At 44.7% G+C, this 17,726-nt stretch overlaps 1 protein-coding gene across 1 annotated transcript in view; it reads left to right on the forward strand.

Annotated features, from left to right (window-relative positions):
- The window catches only part of UBASH3B (ubiquitin associated and SH3 domain containing B), a 43,881-nt gene that overhangs the window by 20,914 nt on the left and 5,241 nt on the right, over window positions 1–17,726 (forward strand). The window contains exons 2-12 of the mRNA XM_081334164.1: window positions 9,678–9,731; window positions 10,514–10,700; window positions 10,793–10,991; window positions 11,976–12,145; window positions 12,800–13,008; window positions 13,797–13,932; window positions 14,056–14,176; window positions 15,266–15,388; window positions 16,549–16,641; window positions 16,953–17,097; window positions 17,596–17,702. Of these exons, the coding sequence (XP_081190290.1) occupies window positions 9,678–9,731; window positions 10,514–10,700; window positions 10,793–10,991; window positions 11,976–12,145; window positions 12,800–13,008; window positions 13,797–13,932; window positions 14,056–14,176; window positions 15,266–15,388; window positions 16,549–16,641; window positions 16,953–17,097; window positions 17,596–17,702 (1,544 nt within the window). The remainder of the gene's footprint in view (window positions 1–9,677; window positions 9,732–10,513; window positions 10,701–10,792; window positions 10,992–11,975; window positions 12,146–12,799; window positions 13,009–13,796; window positions 13,933–14,055; window positions 14,177–15,265; window positions 15,389–16,548; window positions 16,642–16,952; window positions 17,098–17,595; window positions 17,703–17,726) is intronic.

Genomic DNA, 17,726 nt, shown 5'->3' on the forward strand with positions numbered 1-17,726 from the left:
TTCAGATGAATTGTTTATAAAGAATATATGAAGTCTTTATATTCTTTAATATAAAGAGTTCGTGCAAACTTTTTTGGGTAGCCACTTCTGTGTCTACCACTTACTTTTCATTTTTCACAAATACATTTGGGAAGATAGAATTCTTTATTGATGCATTGATGATGTTACCTAGTTGGGTAATGAAACGTCGGCAAGAAAGCCACCATACTCACAGATCACCAAGCACCCCACCGTTCAATCCCGAGCTACAAATGTTCTATTGATAAAAGCAGGGCTTTTTTTGTCATAGAACGTTCAGAACGGAGTTCCGGCACCTTTTTTGGATGAAACCTTGTAGGGTAGGCAAGGTGGGTTGTATGACATGTGTGAGTTCCGGCACCTTTTTCTTTTACAAAAAAAGCACTGGATAAAAGTCTTACTTGGCCATTAGATATATAGGGAAAAGCTGGACTCCTTCATCACTTTAAGCGCCTTTAAGAGCCTTGGTGGAGCAGTGGGCTAATGCCTCCTTAAGTAACACCAGCTGCCTGCAATTAGTGCAGGTTCGCATCCCACCAGGCTCAAGGTTGACTCAGCCTTCCATCCTTCCGAGGTAGGTAAAATGAGGACCCAGATTGTTGGGGGCAATTAAGCTGACTTTGTAATAATGCCGCTTGGGGGGGGGGGCGAAAGCCCTAATAAGCAGGCATATACATAGAATGAAGGCTATTGCTAAGCACATTGTAAGCCGCCCTGAGTCTTTGGCGAAGGGCGGGATATAAATGGGATTAAAAAAAAAGCTAATCAAATCCACAAATAGCGGGTAGATAGGAGCTACCGAGTCCCAAGATCAAGCCATCCTCAGCCATGAAATCACACTAGGTGGTACGTACAACTAATCGCTCTTTGGCAACCCAACCTCCCTCATGTTGTGTGTTGATTAAAGTTCTTTATTGAAGGAAATAAATTCCATGGCCCAAATTTTTGCATCCATCACATTTGGTGGTAGCCAGTTTTGAGCTAAGTGGAGCTTTGATTGATCCATCCTCGGGACTCTTCTGATGTCCTTACTTTCATTTTTGCCTGGCTGAATTCATGAACAGACTACCCAAGGAGATAATCCATGATGCTGAAGTCAACCCATGAGATGATACCTTAAAAAAAAAACCAGCTTATATTTCTCCAAACATGAGTAGCGGTTCTAACTGGAAGTCAGATTTTAAGGTTCATCCTTAAATTGAGAATATGGCAGTGCTGAATGGAACATACTAAGACCATTTTGAGAGCAATTAGCTGGGGTTAACATCTCAAATGCTTCCCTTTTAGCATCTGTGTGCCCTAAACAGATTTAACATGGTCTAAAGAATAGATGTGATTGTTGCTGAGATGCTTGTTAATCTTGTTAAAGTGACAACGTGGAGTGTCTCCTGAATGGGGATCTTGTTTTTTCCTTCCTCCCATTCAGCCGCTTCATGCCAAATTTAAGACAGAATCCAAAATTTATAGCAACTCCATTGGGTTCTTGATGTTCTCTGAGCTTGTTTTCTTGCAGATGGCTCATTGCCAGGCTAGTTATAGTTAACATCACCAGTCTCTTCTTACATTTTTCTTATGCGTCTTATGTAGCTAAGGATTGAGTTTGTGCAAAAATCCATGCCTCACAACTGTCCCATCACTGGTGTTGCTATGAATTGCAAATAGGTTGGTGTTCCTGCTTCAGTTCCGTGGGCACCTAACTCAGCATGCGGTCGGGAAAGACCCGGCATCAAAAATAAGGCTGCCCAATCCGAAACGTTTCTTCTTCTTTTTGTTTTTCAACATTGCTCTTGGTCTTTTAATCTGAAATCTGTTAATCTGCGTTCTGTGCTGTGACAGCAGTTTAATCTGCATTCTGCAAATTGTTACTCAATCTGCCAGATCGTTTGGGGGTGTTTTTTGTTTTCTGGCTTGTCATGTTTACCATTCTTTTGCTTTTTAAGAAAAAGTACAAACAGACTTGGTTTTATTTTGAAGCCATAAAATGCCAATCTGAAGGAAATTGGCTAGGTTCCTGGGCTCATGTCACAAGTAAACGGATTCCTTAAAAACAGAATTCATAGAAATGTGAAGACAGGCTGCGAAGACATGACTGTGGTTTTGCGAAACTTCCAGAAATGGAGCTATGCCCAAATTCTACATTTTTCTACCAGCCTCTCCCTAGCTTGACCCATGGTTCAGAAGAAGCTCAGAATGAGATCCCGGCTTGATACTAGTCTTACCACAACATAGTCCACCCCTTGTTCTAAAGCAGGGGTGCTCAACCTTGGCAACGTTAAGACTTGTGGACTTCAACTCCCAGAATTCCCCAGCCAGCATTTTCTTGACAACCGGCCTACATTTATAGCCGTTTGCAGTCTCCTGCAGTCAAATGACCCTGATTTACAACAACAAAAAATTATTATCAGAAACTGGTGTTTATTTCTGGTTTCCAGCCAAGAAAATTCATTGAGTGCAATGGGTTCTCTTAACGAACACTACATTCGTTTAACGATCCCCACACTTGCTAAACCGCTGCAAAAACAAAGTTGTAAAACCGGGTGCAATCATAGGTTGACCTGCTTAATGACCGGCCAAACTTAACCCCAGTTGGCCACAGTGAGTTGGCTGCAGCGAATTGTCCCCATCTGCAACTTATGAACCTAATTCTGGGCTCAGTTAGAGTCACAGGTTGACCATTGTCTGTAGTTATTTCAAACGGCAGATGTTAAATATGGGTGGTGGAGAAATGAATTGTGGACATCACATGACTTGCCTCGTGCCCCCCACCCCCAGATAGCATGTTGCCTTGAAATGTGGCTGAAGGCCTCCAACAGGTTTCTTGCTAAGGTTGGAGTGAGTTTGGTTGCCCATCATATCAACGTCAACTCACGACTCCTTTGCTGCAAGCAGCCCAATTAATTATTATTAATTATTATTATTATTATTATTATTATTATTATTATTATTATTATTATTATTATTATTATTTTATTTATATACCGCCCTTCTCCCGAAGGACTCAGGGCGGTGAACAGGGCAGACATATAAAAAATACAAAAATACAAAAGTTAAAAAGAATTAAACATATGCCCATATGCAATTAAACATATGCAATTAGACTGGCATTTCTGGAACGCTGGTCTGCTGATTCTTTTAGCCTTCTGTGATCTGGAGTACCCCCAAAAAAGTCAGACTACCATTCCCATAATCTGTGTTTTGCTGCTTTGGAACTGTGGGAAGACTAAAGTCAAAGAAAGTCAAAGAAACTAAAGAGGTCTTTGGAGGAAAATCAGCACAAGAGTCTTAAAATAGCCGAAAGCTTCCTGAACGAATGGGAAGAAAGCATGTTCTTAATTTGGGACTGTGATGTACAATTGTCTTCCTTCCTTGTTTCTTGGAACTGGATACTTCCTCAAGAGGCCAAGCACTTCCTTTTTCTCCTCTCCCCTCTTTTTACCCAGCTTCAGCTTTTCAGTAACGTGTATGAGGGACCTGATGAATCTGAAACGGCACCCGTCTGGGTATATTTTTATAAATATTCCCCGCTAACTGGCATATACATTTGCTAAACTGATTAAAAATAGCCTCAACAACAGGTTGATAGGCAGCCTTGGAAGCCAACTTGTTGGGCGCAAACGCTGCACCTTCGGCCCAAGTAATGAATCCTGCAAATCTCCAGGGTGGTTTTGTTCCGCTAATCTGTCTAACCCTGTCCTGAATTTCCTATATACGGCTAGTCCTTGGCTTACGGCCACACTTCAACCCCTGAATTTATGCTGCTAAGTGATAAATTTGTTAAGTGAGTCTTGTCCCGTTTTGCGAGTTTTCCTGCCACACTTCTTAAGGGAATCCCTGCAGTTGTGAAGAGAGTAACACGCTTGTGACGTGACATCTGGCTTCCCCCATTGACTTTGCTTGTCGGAAGGCCGCCAAAGGGGATCACGTGACCGCCGGGGACACGGCGACCGTCGTATATATGAGACAGGCAAAGCATCCAAATGTAAATCATGTGAGCTTGGGGATGCCGCAAGGGTCGTAAGTGTGAAAATGGTCTCAAGTCCCTTTTTCAGTGCCGTTGTCACTTTGAACGGTCATTAAATGAACGATTGTTAAGTCGAGGGCTCTCTGTACAGGTAGTCCTTGGCTTACAACCATTCTTTTAGTGACTGTCCAGAGTTACAACGGCACTGGAAAAAAAATGGTTTATGACCGGTTTGCCCGCTTACCACTGCTGCGGTCACGTCATCAAAACTGAGATGCTTGGCAACTGATTCATATTTATGACGGTCGCACTGTTCCGGGATCCTGCAATCAATCACTGTTTGTAATTTTTCCCAGCTGATTTCCAACATGCAGCTTCAATGGGGGAAGCCAGATTCACTTAACAAATGCAGCGATCCCCTTAACAACGGTGGCAAAAAAGGTCGTAAAATGGGACACAACTCACTGAACAAATCCCTTGCCAAGCAACGGAACTATTGGGCTCCATTCTGATTGCGATGTCCAGACTACCTGTAAATTCCATGTCAATCTGGTGGCTGGTAGGGGACGTCCCTTTCACGGGGGAGGAAAGATGTCCTATCTCAGGGGTAGGCAACCTTGGCTGTTTTATGACTCGTGGACTTCAACTCCCAGAATTCCTAGCCAGCATGGGGGAACTATGGCCCGTCCATGACTCGTGGACTTCAACTCCCAGAATTCCTGAGCAAGCCATGCTGAGGGGAAAGGGAGAGGTTTCCAAGCTGAGCCATGCTGGCTCAGGAATTCTGGGAGTTGAAGTCCACGAGTCATAAAAGAGCCAAGGTTGCCTACCCCTGGCCTATCTCCTTGATCTTGCAGAAGAAATTGATTTCACTCAAATCAACGTGACCAGCATTTCCTTTCCTAAGGTTGTGACTCCAGATGGTTTCTCTTGAAGCTCATTTGAACCTCTCCAACTCATCTGCCTCCCATTGTGCCCCTCCCTGTTGCCATGTTTCTGGTTTATTGGGGGGGGAAGGAAGGAGGTCCCCTACGTTCCGCTGGTTGGCTCTGCTTTCATGTCCTCAGAAAAAAAATGCTGGCTGGGGATGGTGATAAATGGAGGCATTCATTGCCCAGAGCTTCTCCCAGGACCTTGGACGTTGTGGTGTTGCCGCCTTCAGCAATCCCAGGCAAAGAAGCACATGGAAGTCATGTGGACTGTAACACTTTGCATTTTGCAATGGGGGGGCTGGGGGAGGAGAGGGCAGGACTTCAGCATAGAATCAAAATCACGTGAAATATTGGTACCGCTTTATAAAGTCTCGGTAAGGCCACATCTGGAATACCGCATCCAGTTTTGGTCACCACATTATGAAAAAGATGTTGAGACTTTTTTTGTGGGAGGGGGAAGGGCATAGAAGAGCAACTAAGATAATTAAAGGCCTGTAGACTAAAACCTATGAAGAACGGGATTTGGGAATGGCCCATCTAGAGAAAAGAAGGACTAGGGGGGACATGATAGCATTATTCCAGTATTTGAGAGGCTGCCCCAAGGAGAAGGGGGTCAATTTATTTTGCAAAGCACCCAAAGGCAATAGAAGAAACAGTGGATGGAAACTGATCAAGGAGAGAAGCGACCTGGAATTAAGGAGAAACGTCCTAACAGTGAGGACAATTAACCAGTGGGACAAAAGTTGCCTCCAGAAGCTGTGGATGCTCCATCATTGGAGGTTTTTTAAAGAAGAGATTGGACAACCACTTGTCTGAAATGATAGAGTCTCTTGCATGAGCAGAGGGTTGGATTAGAAGACCTCCAAGGTCCCTTCCAGCTCTGATGCTGATTCTGATTCCCTGGCTGTGCTAATGGATTGCACATTTCCAGGCCCCCTTGAAGTCTGCAGCCTCTCAGCTCTGCTCCGAGCCAAACTTCTGGTGATCTTCACCCTTAGAACATCTCCTTTTCCTTCACTAGACCACAAACGTTGGCCACAGCAAAGCACTTTCGAAAGCAGGAACCAACCACAGACATTTTCCACTGATCCCTGCCAATGTTTCTCCACTCCATGCTGCTTTTCTTCTTCTCAGACCACCGTGTGGTTCGTTCTTTCTTTTTCTTTTTCTTTTCCATCAGTTGGTTTTATTTCAAAGAGGCCGCAAGGGAGCAGATGGCCAGGAAATTCCAACTCTTTCGTGGTAGACCTGTTCTGGTTCTTCAGCCCATCAGGGGTCATGCCACTCAGCCTCCCTTATATTCTGCACGATTCTTCTTGCTTCCCCTCCTTTTTTCTTCATCACTTTATTCCATGATCCAGCTCATACACTGTCAGCCACAACCGGAGAGTTTGCAAACTCGCCACTCAACCCAATGTCGCAAGATTTGTTTTTCTCGCCAGGTACATGTATACATCCGAACTGGACTAGGTGGTTTCGCTGTGTTGTACGTGGGCGTATGCAGTTTTTTTGTCATACTTATGTAGTGTATATTGGAGGTGCTGACCCCTTGAGAGCTGACACGCCACAAAATTTCATTTTCATGTGTGCCGATTAGTGTACATTTAAAGCGACAACAAAGTTATTCTAGGTTCTATGGAGCTTGTCAATCATTTGGGGTCATGGTTGTCCCAAAGATGCTTTTCGAAAAGCAACAAGTTTGGTTTCATTTGTTTGTTTTTCTTTGAAAACATTTTGCTTCTCAGCCAAGAAGCTTCTTCGGCTCTTCAGAACTGAAACTCTGAAGTGAAGAAGCTTCTTGGAGGACAAGCAAAATGTTCTCAAAGAAAAAAAAACCAAAAAAAAAGTCCAGTTGCCTTTTGGAAGGCACCTTTGGGACAACCCTAACCCAACCATTTTCAACCCAGAACGTATCTCTGCTGGTAGTTATTTCCCAGGCCGATATGATGCTTTTTTTGTTGTTGTTGTTCTGCTTGTTTTGTTTTGTTTTTCCCTAAACCATTGAAAGGTTACGGATTTGGTTCTCTGCCACCCTTCCTCTTGAACAAACCCAAAGGACAAGTCATGCCAACGGGAAGAGGAAACCTTCCGAAGACTTTGTGTCAAAATGCTTTGGTTCATTTGCACTTCCTCTTTCCTCTTGGCCTTGTGGCGTCCCTTCAGCTTCAAGGGTTCTGGAGATCTCCGCTTGTGCAATCCTTGATGTCCACATCACCCTCCACAGTTGTGCCAGTTGTCAGTGTGTGACTGCATCTTACACAGAGGCTAAAAATTCAGCGTTCCACGGCAGACATGGCATGGCAAATGGGCACGTCCTTCTCCCAAAATGATTGTTTTATGAGAAAAACAAAACAAAACAGACTTTTTGAGAAATGGGCCATGAGGTGATCTTTCTTCAGGAGAACTTGCAGACTCATGACTTTCTGCTCTGGGCTTCCAGCTTCCCTTTTTAGTGTCAAGCAAAGGGTAGAGTAGACCCAGTTGCAAGGCAACCAACCCAACATTGACAGAAGGGCACGTCAATGAATTCTGCAGCTATCAACCACCTTATCACAAAGGTCAGAGAAAACACCTTTCCAAAACACATGTTCTAATGCAGAGGCCCCCAACCTTTTGGGCAACAGGGACCGGTTCCGTGGAGAAAGGTTTTTCCACGGACCGGAGGGTGCGTGGTTTTGTGTGCTGCCTGCATCCCACGGATGGGGATTTGTTTGTTTGTGCAGCCCAGTTGCTGGCATGCCGCGGCCCGGGCCCAGTCCCCGAACCAGTGCTCGTAAGGGGTACGGTTATGTGCCAAGTTATCTTGCCCAAGTCACCCCTATTTTTCAGCAGAGTGAGTCAGGAATTTGGAGAGTGGACAAGATGCCCGCTCTGAATTGTTCTCAGTTTGCCAAGCTGGGAAATGAAAGATGGAGGGTCTTGCAATCAGCCTGATTTCCTGACAGTTAGAACAACTAAACGACTTGCCTCCAGAAACTATGGGTGCTCTATCGCTGGAGGTTTTTAAGAAGAGAATGGACATTTATCTGAATTGGTATAGGGTTTCCTGCTTGAGCAGGGGGTTGGACTAGATGACCTCCAAGGTCCCTTCCCACCCTGTTATTCTGTTAACCCATCCTCCACCTCTTGACTCCACCTCCATCTTCATTGGTTTGAGTGAAGACATTTCTCTACTAAATGCGAGCCAGGAAGATCTTTAGCAGACATGAATCTTTAATGCAAAGGCTGCTCAGAGCCAGTGACGAAAAATCACATGGCACCATAGAATATGTGTCAGGGGTGCTTTACTATGAATCAGGAAATGTGGGAAGAGGAGGAGATGATCCTTCTTGCCATTGTAGGAGGGGAGTTATATTTATTTCATATTCCATACTCTTTAACCGCCCATCTCCATTGGGGAGGAGCTCCGGGTGGTGTACAATTCAATCAACAAAATTAAACATTAAAAATTTTGAATTAAAAATGGTGCTCTTTGAGTTTGATTGTTGGTTGGTGTTTTTTTTGTTTCGCAGAGGTTTCCTTACCCAACTAGGTAACACCTTCAGTTTTTCTAAGAACTTCGAAGAGTTCTTCTAAACCGCTGGACTGATAATGCTACCTAGTTTGGGTCATGAAACCCCTGCAGGAAAACCACCAAGCTCAGAGAGCACCAAGGACCCCACAGTTCAGCTCTGAGCTACCAATATTCCCTTCTGTCTGAAGGAAATCTATTGAACGCACACTGCACGCTCTCCCCGAGACAAAAGGTAAAAAAAAAACCCACAAGGTCTTCCATTATTTATTTAAGGACCAAATGGTTTGATTTTTCATTCTTTGAAAATAGGAAAAAAAATATATATAGCCCATCTCCATGGAGACTCTGATGTCTCCTCTCTCTTCGGTGATCCTTCCTCCCTTAGCAAAAAGGAATTATTCCAAGGAAAGATGGACAGACGGTTCAAAGGAAAACCCTCTACCGGTACTTTTCCCGGATAAAGGCATCCACTTGGATTCAGAGGGACAACCCGATATATTTTTTTTGCAAGCAAGAAGGGCAGTACAGAAGAACGTCTGCAGTAGCAAACTTTTCCTTAGCCTTCCCCCCCCCCTTTAAAAATAAAACTTAAAGAGAGAAGGATGTTGCAGGGTCCAATCTGGGTCGGTCACGGGAACCAGAGATTTAGACTTTTGAGCTTTCCGAGCTTCGGGACTCGTACTGAAGCCCATCCTCAGGGAACGTCTCTTTCACACATTCTGATGAGAGAGAGAGAAGATTAAGTCTCCGGTCCCGGTGACATCATCCTGGTACACGTATGCAGGTCGTCCTCAACTTACAACACTTCCTTTATGACAGTTCGAAGTTACAGCGGCAGTGAGAAAAGTGAGCTAGGAGCATTTTCCACCCATACCTCATTGCCGCCTTGATCAAAAATTCAGATACTGCCTCATATTTATGACGGTCGCAGCGTCCTGGGGTGGCGTGATTTCCTTTTGCCACCTTAGGACAAGCAAAGTCCATGGGGAAGCCAGATGCATTTAACAAGCGCGTTACTCACATAGCAGCTGCAGTGATTCGCTTAACCACCGGGCTGAGAAAGGTCATAAAATGGGGCAAAACTCACAGCATCTCGCTTAGCAACAGAAACATTGGGCTCAATTGGGTCCATAGGTCAAGGACTATCTGTATTTGCCGTCGTTCTTGAGAGAAGGATCTATTTCTGGATTGCCATCTAGGGTTCTGACTGGGACCCACAACTCACGCTTCTCCCTCTTTTGCTTTTCTGTAGGCAGAAAGCATTGGCATCGACCGGAGGACGAAGTGTGCAAGCAGCTTGCGACTGGTGCGTACGAATTCACGTCTTATGAAATCTCCAACATTGTCGGTATTGTGAGAAATGGGTTTTTCTCCCTTGCAACCTGGAGGAACTGGGAATTAAATTGGCGGCTTCGTCCGTAGGCAGACTGGCTCCTCTGGCATTGATCTCCAACTACATCTGAAGCAATTATCCCCTCTGGCATCTCACAGATTAAAAATAAGAGCAAGTTTTATAACAGCCCGAGGGCAGGAACACCATTTGCTGTCCAGTTTGCATCTGCTTACTTGCATTAGATATTATTATATATTCTGCTTGGTCCTCAGCATCTTCTGGGCTCGGTCTTTATTGTCGAGGGAGCCACCCAAGAGCTTTTCTTGATTATACGGGTATTCAAAAGAACTAATATGTAAATAAAATATATGAGAAAAAGGGTTTTCCCAGAGCAGTGTTTTTCCAAACCTGGCAACCGGACCAGCAGGGGACCAACTGGAACATTTTGGGAGGTGTGAACTTCAGCTCCCAGAATTCCCTAGCTAATATTGCTGGCTGGAGCATTCTGGGAGTTGAAGTCCATTCGTCTGACAGTTGTCATGGTTGAGAAACTTTAGGGTCTTTCGTGACTCCTCCTTTCAATCTGGCTGGCAGTTTCCCAACACCCCGAATCTTGATGGGGGCAGATTCCAAATTATCGTTCCAAAAAAATGGCAGATAATGGAAAGGGTGTCGTCTCTTGCAGTCCTCGTATTTTTCTGGATTTGTTCCTTGGATCTAAAGGGCCATCCATTCTCCTCGCTTCTTCCTCACAGGCTCTTTTCCCACGTCTGTGATCCGTTCCTCGACGATCCTCTTCCTCGGGAATACGTCCTCTACTTGCGTCCCACCGGCCCCTTAGCCCGGAAGCTCACCGAATTCTGGCAACAGTCGAAGCAGTTGTGTGGGAAGAACAAAGCCCACAACATCTTCCCCCATATCACACTCTGCCAATTCTTCATGGTGAGTCTGGGCTGGAGCACCCAGATTTTCCTCCCGAATTTGCAAGGCACGTTTGAGGTCTGCATCTCACCTTCTCCTGGGATGTCTTGCAGAGTGAAGACAGCAAGGTGGATGCCCTCTGCGAAGCCCTGCAGGCCACAGTGACCCGGTGGAGGTGCAAGTTCCCTGCTCCTTTGCCTCTGGAACTCTATACCTCATCCAACTTCATCGGTCTCTTTGTTAAGGAGGACTGTGCGGAGATCCTGAAGAAATTTGCTGCGGACTTTGCAGCCGAAGCCACTGCTAAAGCTGGTGAGCATATAGCCGAGTGACAGAGTTGGAAGGGATCTTGGAGGTCTTCTAGTCCAACCCCCTGCTCAGGCAGGAAGCCCTAGACCATTTCAGGCCAATGGTTGTCCAGTTTCTTCTTAAAAACCTTCAGGGATGGAGCATCCACAACTTCTGGAGACAAGTCGTTCTACTGATTAATTGTTCTCACTGTCAGGAAGTTTCTCCTTAGTTCTAGGTTGCTTCTCTCCTTGATTAGTTTCCATCCGTTGCTTCTTGTCCTGCCTTCAGGTGCTCTGGAGAATAGCTTGACCCCCTTCTTCTTTGGGGCAACCCCTGAGATACTGGAAGACTGCTATCATGTCACCCCTCGTCCTCCATAGTGTCTCATACAACTGAATCACAGATAGTCAGAATTTTTTATTGCTAATCAAGGCAGTGGTTGAGTTGCGCCTGATTTTATGACCTTTTCTGCCATGGCTGTTAAGTGAATCCCTGCAGTTGTTAAAGTGAATCACATCGTCATTAAGCGAATTTTGCTTCCCCCACTGAGTTTGCTTGTCGGAAACCAGTGGGGAAGGTTGTAAGTGGTGATCACATGACCTTGGGACACTGTAGCCATCATAAATAAATTTCAGTTGCCAAGTACCTGAATATTATGGGACCCTGTGACAGTCGTAAGTGCGAGGACCTATCATAAGTCACTTTTTTCAGTGCTATTGTAATTTGAATGGCCGCTAAAAATGGTAGTAAGTCAAGGGCCACCTGAACAATTCTGCATTCATGTGTATTAGATAGATTGAGAAGGTAAATGGGGGAAAATCCATGATAGCATTGATGGTTCCAATGCCAATAATGCTACAAAAAAAAGATATTTTTATATTCGCTTTCTGCTTAGTAACATCTGGTAACATCTGATCATCCATAATGCGAAATGAAATGCTGGATCAGTTGGACTTCCTGCTGTTCTCGATGGCGTGCAGTTGACCGCAATTTTCCTTCTTGTAGATGTGCACGTGGAACCTCACAAGAAGCAACTTCATGTAACCCTGGCTTACCACTTCCAAGCCAACCACTTGCCCACCCTTGAGAAGTTGGCTCAGAGTATTGATGTCAAACTGGGCTGTGACTGGGTAGCTGCCATTTTCTCCCGTGACATTAGATTTGCCAATCATGAGGTAAGTTGGACTTGAAGAAACTTCTTGTAAAATCAGGAAGATGCTCTGAAATCAGGGTTGACTCACTATGTCCATTATGCTTCCTTGGCAGTATTATAGAAGTGATTTGTCACAGTATTCTGGGATGGCTTCTTGACTTCTTGGTTAAGTCAACGGTCTTGGCTTCCCAGTCTTGTCAATAGCCCTACAATTCTGTGGTGGATCCTCAGAATTCAAATACTGCAAAAATAGTGAAGTAGAAACGAAAGATTATTTATTTGGGGGTGGGAATTCCAGGAGCTTTAGTCTTAAGAGTTTTTCCTTGAGAATCCATGGTTAGGAAAAAGTAGAATAGAACATAGGATAATAGAATTAGAAGGGACCTTGTAGGTCTTCTGGTCCAACCTCCTGCTTGATCAGGAGACGTTATACCATTTCAGACAAGCCTCCAGTGATGGAGTGAAAGCCTCCAGTGATGGAGCACAATTTCTGAAGGCAAGCCATTCCATTGGTTGATTGCTCTCACCAGTAGGAAAGTTTTCCTTGGTTCTAGGTTGCTTCTCTCCTTGGTTAGTTTCCATCCATTCTTCACATCTTCTGAAGGATTGGAGAAGGGAGCCCAAAGCAAGAGATTTGCCCTTCATTGCTCAATGTCTTCCTCTTTCTCTCTTCCAGACCCTGCAGGTCATCTACCCTTACACCCCACAGAACGATGATGAGCTTGAACTTGTGCCAGGAGACTTCATTTTTATGTCTCCTGTGGAACAAATCACAACTAGTGAAGGCTGGATTTATGGTACTTCTTTTGCCACTGGGTGCTCAGGATTGTTGCCGGAAAATTATATCACCAAAGCCGATGAATGTGGCACTTGGGTATACCATGGGTGAGTGGTTCCATGGCGTCTAGCATCTCATGGGGATGAACCCTAATCCTGGGCAGAAGGGTAATAAGAACTTTTCTTGTTGATGGGTCTGTGAAATACTACGGTAGGCACACATTGAGAGAAGCTCACAATGAACTTGTGAGCAGATGCATATTGATAGATCAAGATGAACTCTGGGTAGAAACAAGTTGGTAAAAGGTCAAGATGAAGTACTGATGGAGAAGATCCGATCTCACTCGGGACGTTCAAAAGCCACCTCTCTATCTACAACTCATTTAATCACTGCAATTTGGAGCCACTGTTGAACATTGTCCAGTTCTCACCTTTGCGTTCTGCTCTTCCTCCCAAATGGCAAGCCATTATGGAAGGGAACGGTAGAATCTCTTCCTTGTGAGACAGGTTGCACAAGTGATTTGCTGCAGATTTTAATATCTTCATAAGAGAGCTGAGATTTTGAAACCAGGCGAATTACTGTCCTCAGTAATTCCCCTAAGGTGGTGACACAGGCATACTAACCATCGTATAGTTACGCTACCAAGCGATGACCTCCAAGGTCCCTTCCAACTTTACTATTACGATTATGATTATGATGACCCACAGTTTACATTCCTCTGTTGCAAAAACCAACCCGTGTCTTCTTGCATCTTTGGAAAATGTTAGTTTTATTTTCTTTTTACCCTGAGAATTGGTGGAGGTCAGCTGGCACCAGGTTCAGGACCCTTTGGTAGAATTCTACACTTAAGAGAGTTGTATTCTCTACAAATTAGCCGTATTTTCATTTGGGCTAGGTCATATTCTATTATGAACGCCACTATTTCCTCGTCTGTCTTGATGTTCACTGATGGGGTGATGGATCGAAGATTCCAGGAGGATCAAGGACCAGGAGAAACAGGGCCTCTTACAATTTTCTGTCAGAGTATGCAGGTAAGGAAAGTTCACACTTGTGAGTCTCCCCTTACCTCTCTCCCAAGTACGTTTTGACTCTCGGGAGGGGAGAAATGAAGCCAAGGTCATTTTTAAATCCTACTTTCTTCTTCTTGTGGTCAGCCCTTAAGGATCGCCAACACACCTGGACCCCAGAAAAGATGCCTTTTTGTTTGTCGTCATGGTGAAAGAATGGACGTTGTGTTTGGAAAATACTGGCTCTCTCAATGTTTTGATACCAAAGGTGAGTTTCTCTCTCCATCCCAATCCATGATGAACCTGTTCGTTCCTCTGTGTTTACAGGTAGCTAATTTGGAGTTCATAATAGGGATTCACCCAAATTAGAAGAGGATGGGAAGTAGGTTGGAACAAAAGCAGAGGACAAATGAGAAGGAAGAGAGTGTGTGTCCAAAGACTTTAAAGGGAGAATTTATGGTGATTCCTGAGATTCTGGAACTTCCTAGACAGACAGGCAGGCAGACAGACAGACAGATGCCCTGGGGTCCTCTTGCAGACATTTCATTACCTAATTGGGTAACATCATCAGTACTGGAAGTGGGTTTATACACCGTGGCTTACATTGTTATTGGTGAGATTTCTTGATGGTTCGTTGATTAGACTGCTGTTTACTGTTAGCTTGTTTGTCTGGGATGGTAGTTCATTTTTGGGTTACTGTTTACTGCTTGATTATTGTTAGATAGATAGATAGATAGATAGATAGATAGATAGATAGATAGATAGATAGATAGATAGATAGATGGTAGGTAGGTAGGTAGGTAGGTAGGCAGGCAGGCAGGCAGGCAGATCTTATCTGAGCCTCGAAGTGGATTAGTACTGGGATAAGAGAACACCGGGAAATTCTAGGGCACTAGGCTAGATTGAGAAATTAAAAAACCAGGCTAGAAAAAGACAAAACCAATTCACTTCTAAATCATTCCCCTGAAAATTGCATAGATGTCACCTTGAAAAACCACGGTACCAATCCCAAAATTGCAGGCCATCCCTTTAATGTACAAGAGGTGGCAACGCCTAGCCAACCTTAGCTGATCTCAAAAGATCAGCAAGGTCAAACCAAATTATATTTTGGGAAAGAGAGACCATCAGCCTCCCCAGCTTTGGACACTAGAGGTCAATCCCATCATCATCTTCATCATCACCACCATCATCATCACCACCACCACCACCCCTCCACTCCACAGAACTCGACTGGGGCAAACCCTTTCTCTAATGTAGCCAAGAAAACTTCACAGATGCTATCAGGAGTTGAGCTGGGCGTGAGGCGTGTGTCCTTGAGGAATCTCCTTATCCGGCACTGTTCCGTGTCTCCTAACAGGAAGATACATCCGCACAAATCTGAATATGCCTCACAACTTGCCCCAACGGAGCGGTGGTTTTAGGGAATATGAAAAGGACGCTCCCATCACAGTACTGGGATGCACGCAAGCCCGGCTTGTGGGTAAGTTTGCCTGGGGAGGGAAGGGGCAAGTTGAAAAGTTTTATTATCTTTGTCTTTGCAAGCTCTTTGTCTAAAGCAGGGCTCCCCAATCCCAGGGCCCATTTGGAACTGGGCCACACAAGCAGCAGGCTAGCATGCGTACGCAGCTCCATTTCTGTGAGCAGTGGGCACTCACGCACCCGCGTGAAGCTCCATATGTGCAAGTGTCTGCTGCTCATGCAAATGGAGCCACGTGTGCAAGCACGCACACCTGCTGCTCACATGGAACCATTTCCTCTCCCTGCTGGTCCCCAAAGCCAGAAAGTGTCCAACCTTAGTAAGACGGTGGACTTCAAATCCCAGAATACCTTAGTCAGCGGTGCTGGTTGGACACCCCTGATCTAAAGGCAAGGGCACACTCACCCTTGTACAACCTTGTAATTTGTTCACTAATGAATGCTCCTGTAGCTGTTGGCCTCTCCTTAACAAAGCCTCCATTTCCCATGCCTCCTCATGGCTGCCTTGCTTGCCACAAGTCCAGTTTGGCCCAGTGGTGGGATTCAGCCAGTTTGCACCACTTCGGCAGAACCAGTAGCTAATGTTTTGTTGCCCAGGCCTAGAATGGACTTCCGGAAGCGGCATCCACATGGAGAACCAGTTATTCACCTATCTGAATGCCCCCACTGGTTTGGCTGCAGCTTCTCCAGTGGCAACATTTGGGCCAATGATGCCAATTGTGTCACTCAGGGTTAAACAATGTCACTGGCAGAGTGATATCCCTCCCCTCCCCAGGAGTCCTTGAAAATGACTTCTGCAATTCCCTACTGCAAGTCTCACATTTTCCAGAGGGACAGTGTAATAGCTGTTGCAACCACAACTCAAAACTACATCTTGAGCTTAGCTTAAAAAGGGAGCGCACATTATTTTTACAACACGGCTGCCATCTAGAGGCTGAATCTGGTTACTGCTTTGCAGGTCACAGGTTTTCGTTGTATTTCTCCCCAAAATGCAAAATGGGGAATTGATCTGCCCAAATTTATAAAGACCGACGATGGCTCATGTGATCAAAGTCCAATTTGAAATTAGAAATGGCAACGAAGCAAAGATATTCTCTTTGGCCAAAACTCAACAGAAGCTAATTTCCAGTGTCTTGTCTGTTTTGAACCTGTGTCTTCCTACAGGCGAGGCTCTTCTTGAAAGCAACACGGTCATCCACCACATCTATTGTTCCCCATCGCTGCGCTGTGTGCAGACCGCACACCATATCCTGAAAGGTAAGTCGCTGGGCGGGTGGATTTTGATTTCTCTGTGGCCTTGTGATGACATTGAGAGCTAGTTCCTACATTTGTGTAAAATTCTGTGGCTCAAATATTTAACCCAACCAGAATTGTGATTTATATGCATGTAACATGCAGTTGATAAAAACGGAGAGCCAAGAGGCCAAATTTGTTCATCAAAAAGCAAACAGAAACATTTGCAAATGGCATGCATTATTCCTTCCTTCCTCTTTCTTTCTCCCTTCCTTCCTTCCTTCCTTCCTTTCTTTCTCTCTCTCTCTCTTACTTTTTCTTTCTTTCCTTCATAGGTTTGCAACAAGAAAATAACCTGAAGATTCGAGTCGAGCCAGGCTTGTTTGAATGGACCAAATGGGTGTCAGGCAATTCTCTGCCAGCCTGGATCCCACCCCTGGATTTAGCTGCAGCTAGCTTGAGTGTCGATACAACATACAGGTAGGAGCAACAGTGGCAGGAATTGGGTATGTCTAGTTTAATGGAAAGGAAGACTAATCAAGAAGCTAATCAAAAAGAGAGCCAGCCTACAGTTAGAACAATGAATCAGTGCAACGACTTGCTTCCAGAAGTTGTGGTTGTTCCAACACTGGAGGTGTTTAAGAAGAGACTGAACAGCCATTTGTCTGAAACGGTGTAGGGTCTCCTGCTTGAGCAGCGGGCTGGACTAGAAGACCTCCAAGGTCCCTTCCAACTCCGTTATTCTGTTTTATGTTTGTATTTATTTATTTCAATTGATTCATGCAGCCACCCAGCTCAAAACCCAATTCTGAGAGGCTAATGGCGTTTAAAATAGCAGTGCAAAATAATAAGGAAAAAAAAAACCAAACAGACCCAAAAGCAGAAAAGCAAGAGAACAGAGAATGGTCACCAAACTTTTCCTTCTTACGATATTTGCATTTTTCAATTTCTGTTCCTTTTTTTTAAAAACCTCCAAAGACCTCATTTAGCTGTGAACAAATTAGGAATTTCTGAATCCTATGAAACCTACATCAGCCGAAGCTTCCAGGTCACCAAGGAGATCCTAAGTGAATGCAAAGCTAAAGGCAAGTATAATCCCATCCTCAAGC

The sequence above is a fragment of the Vipera berus genome (genome assembly GCF_964194415.1).
Source record: "Vipera berus genome assembly, chromosome: 8".
Lineage (NCBI taxonomy): Eukaryota > Metazoa > Chordata > Lepidosauria > Squamata > Viperidae > Vipera > Vipera berus.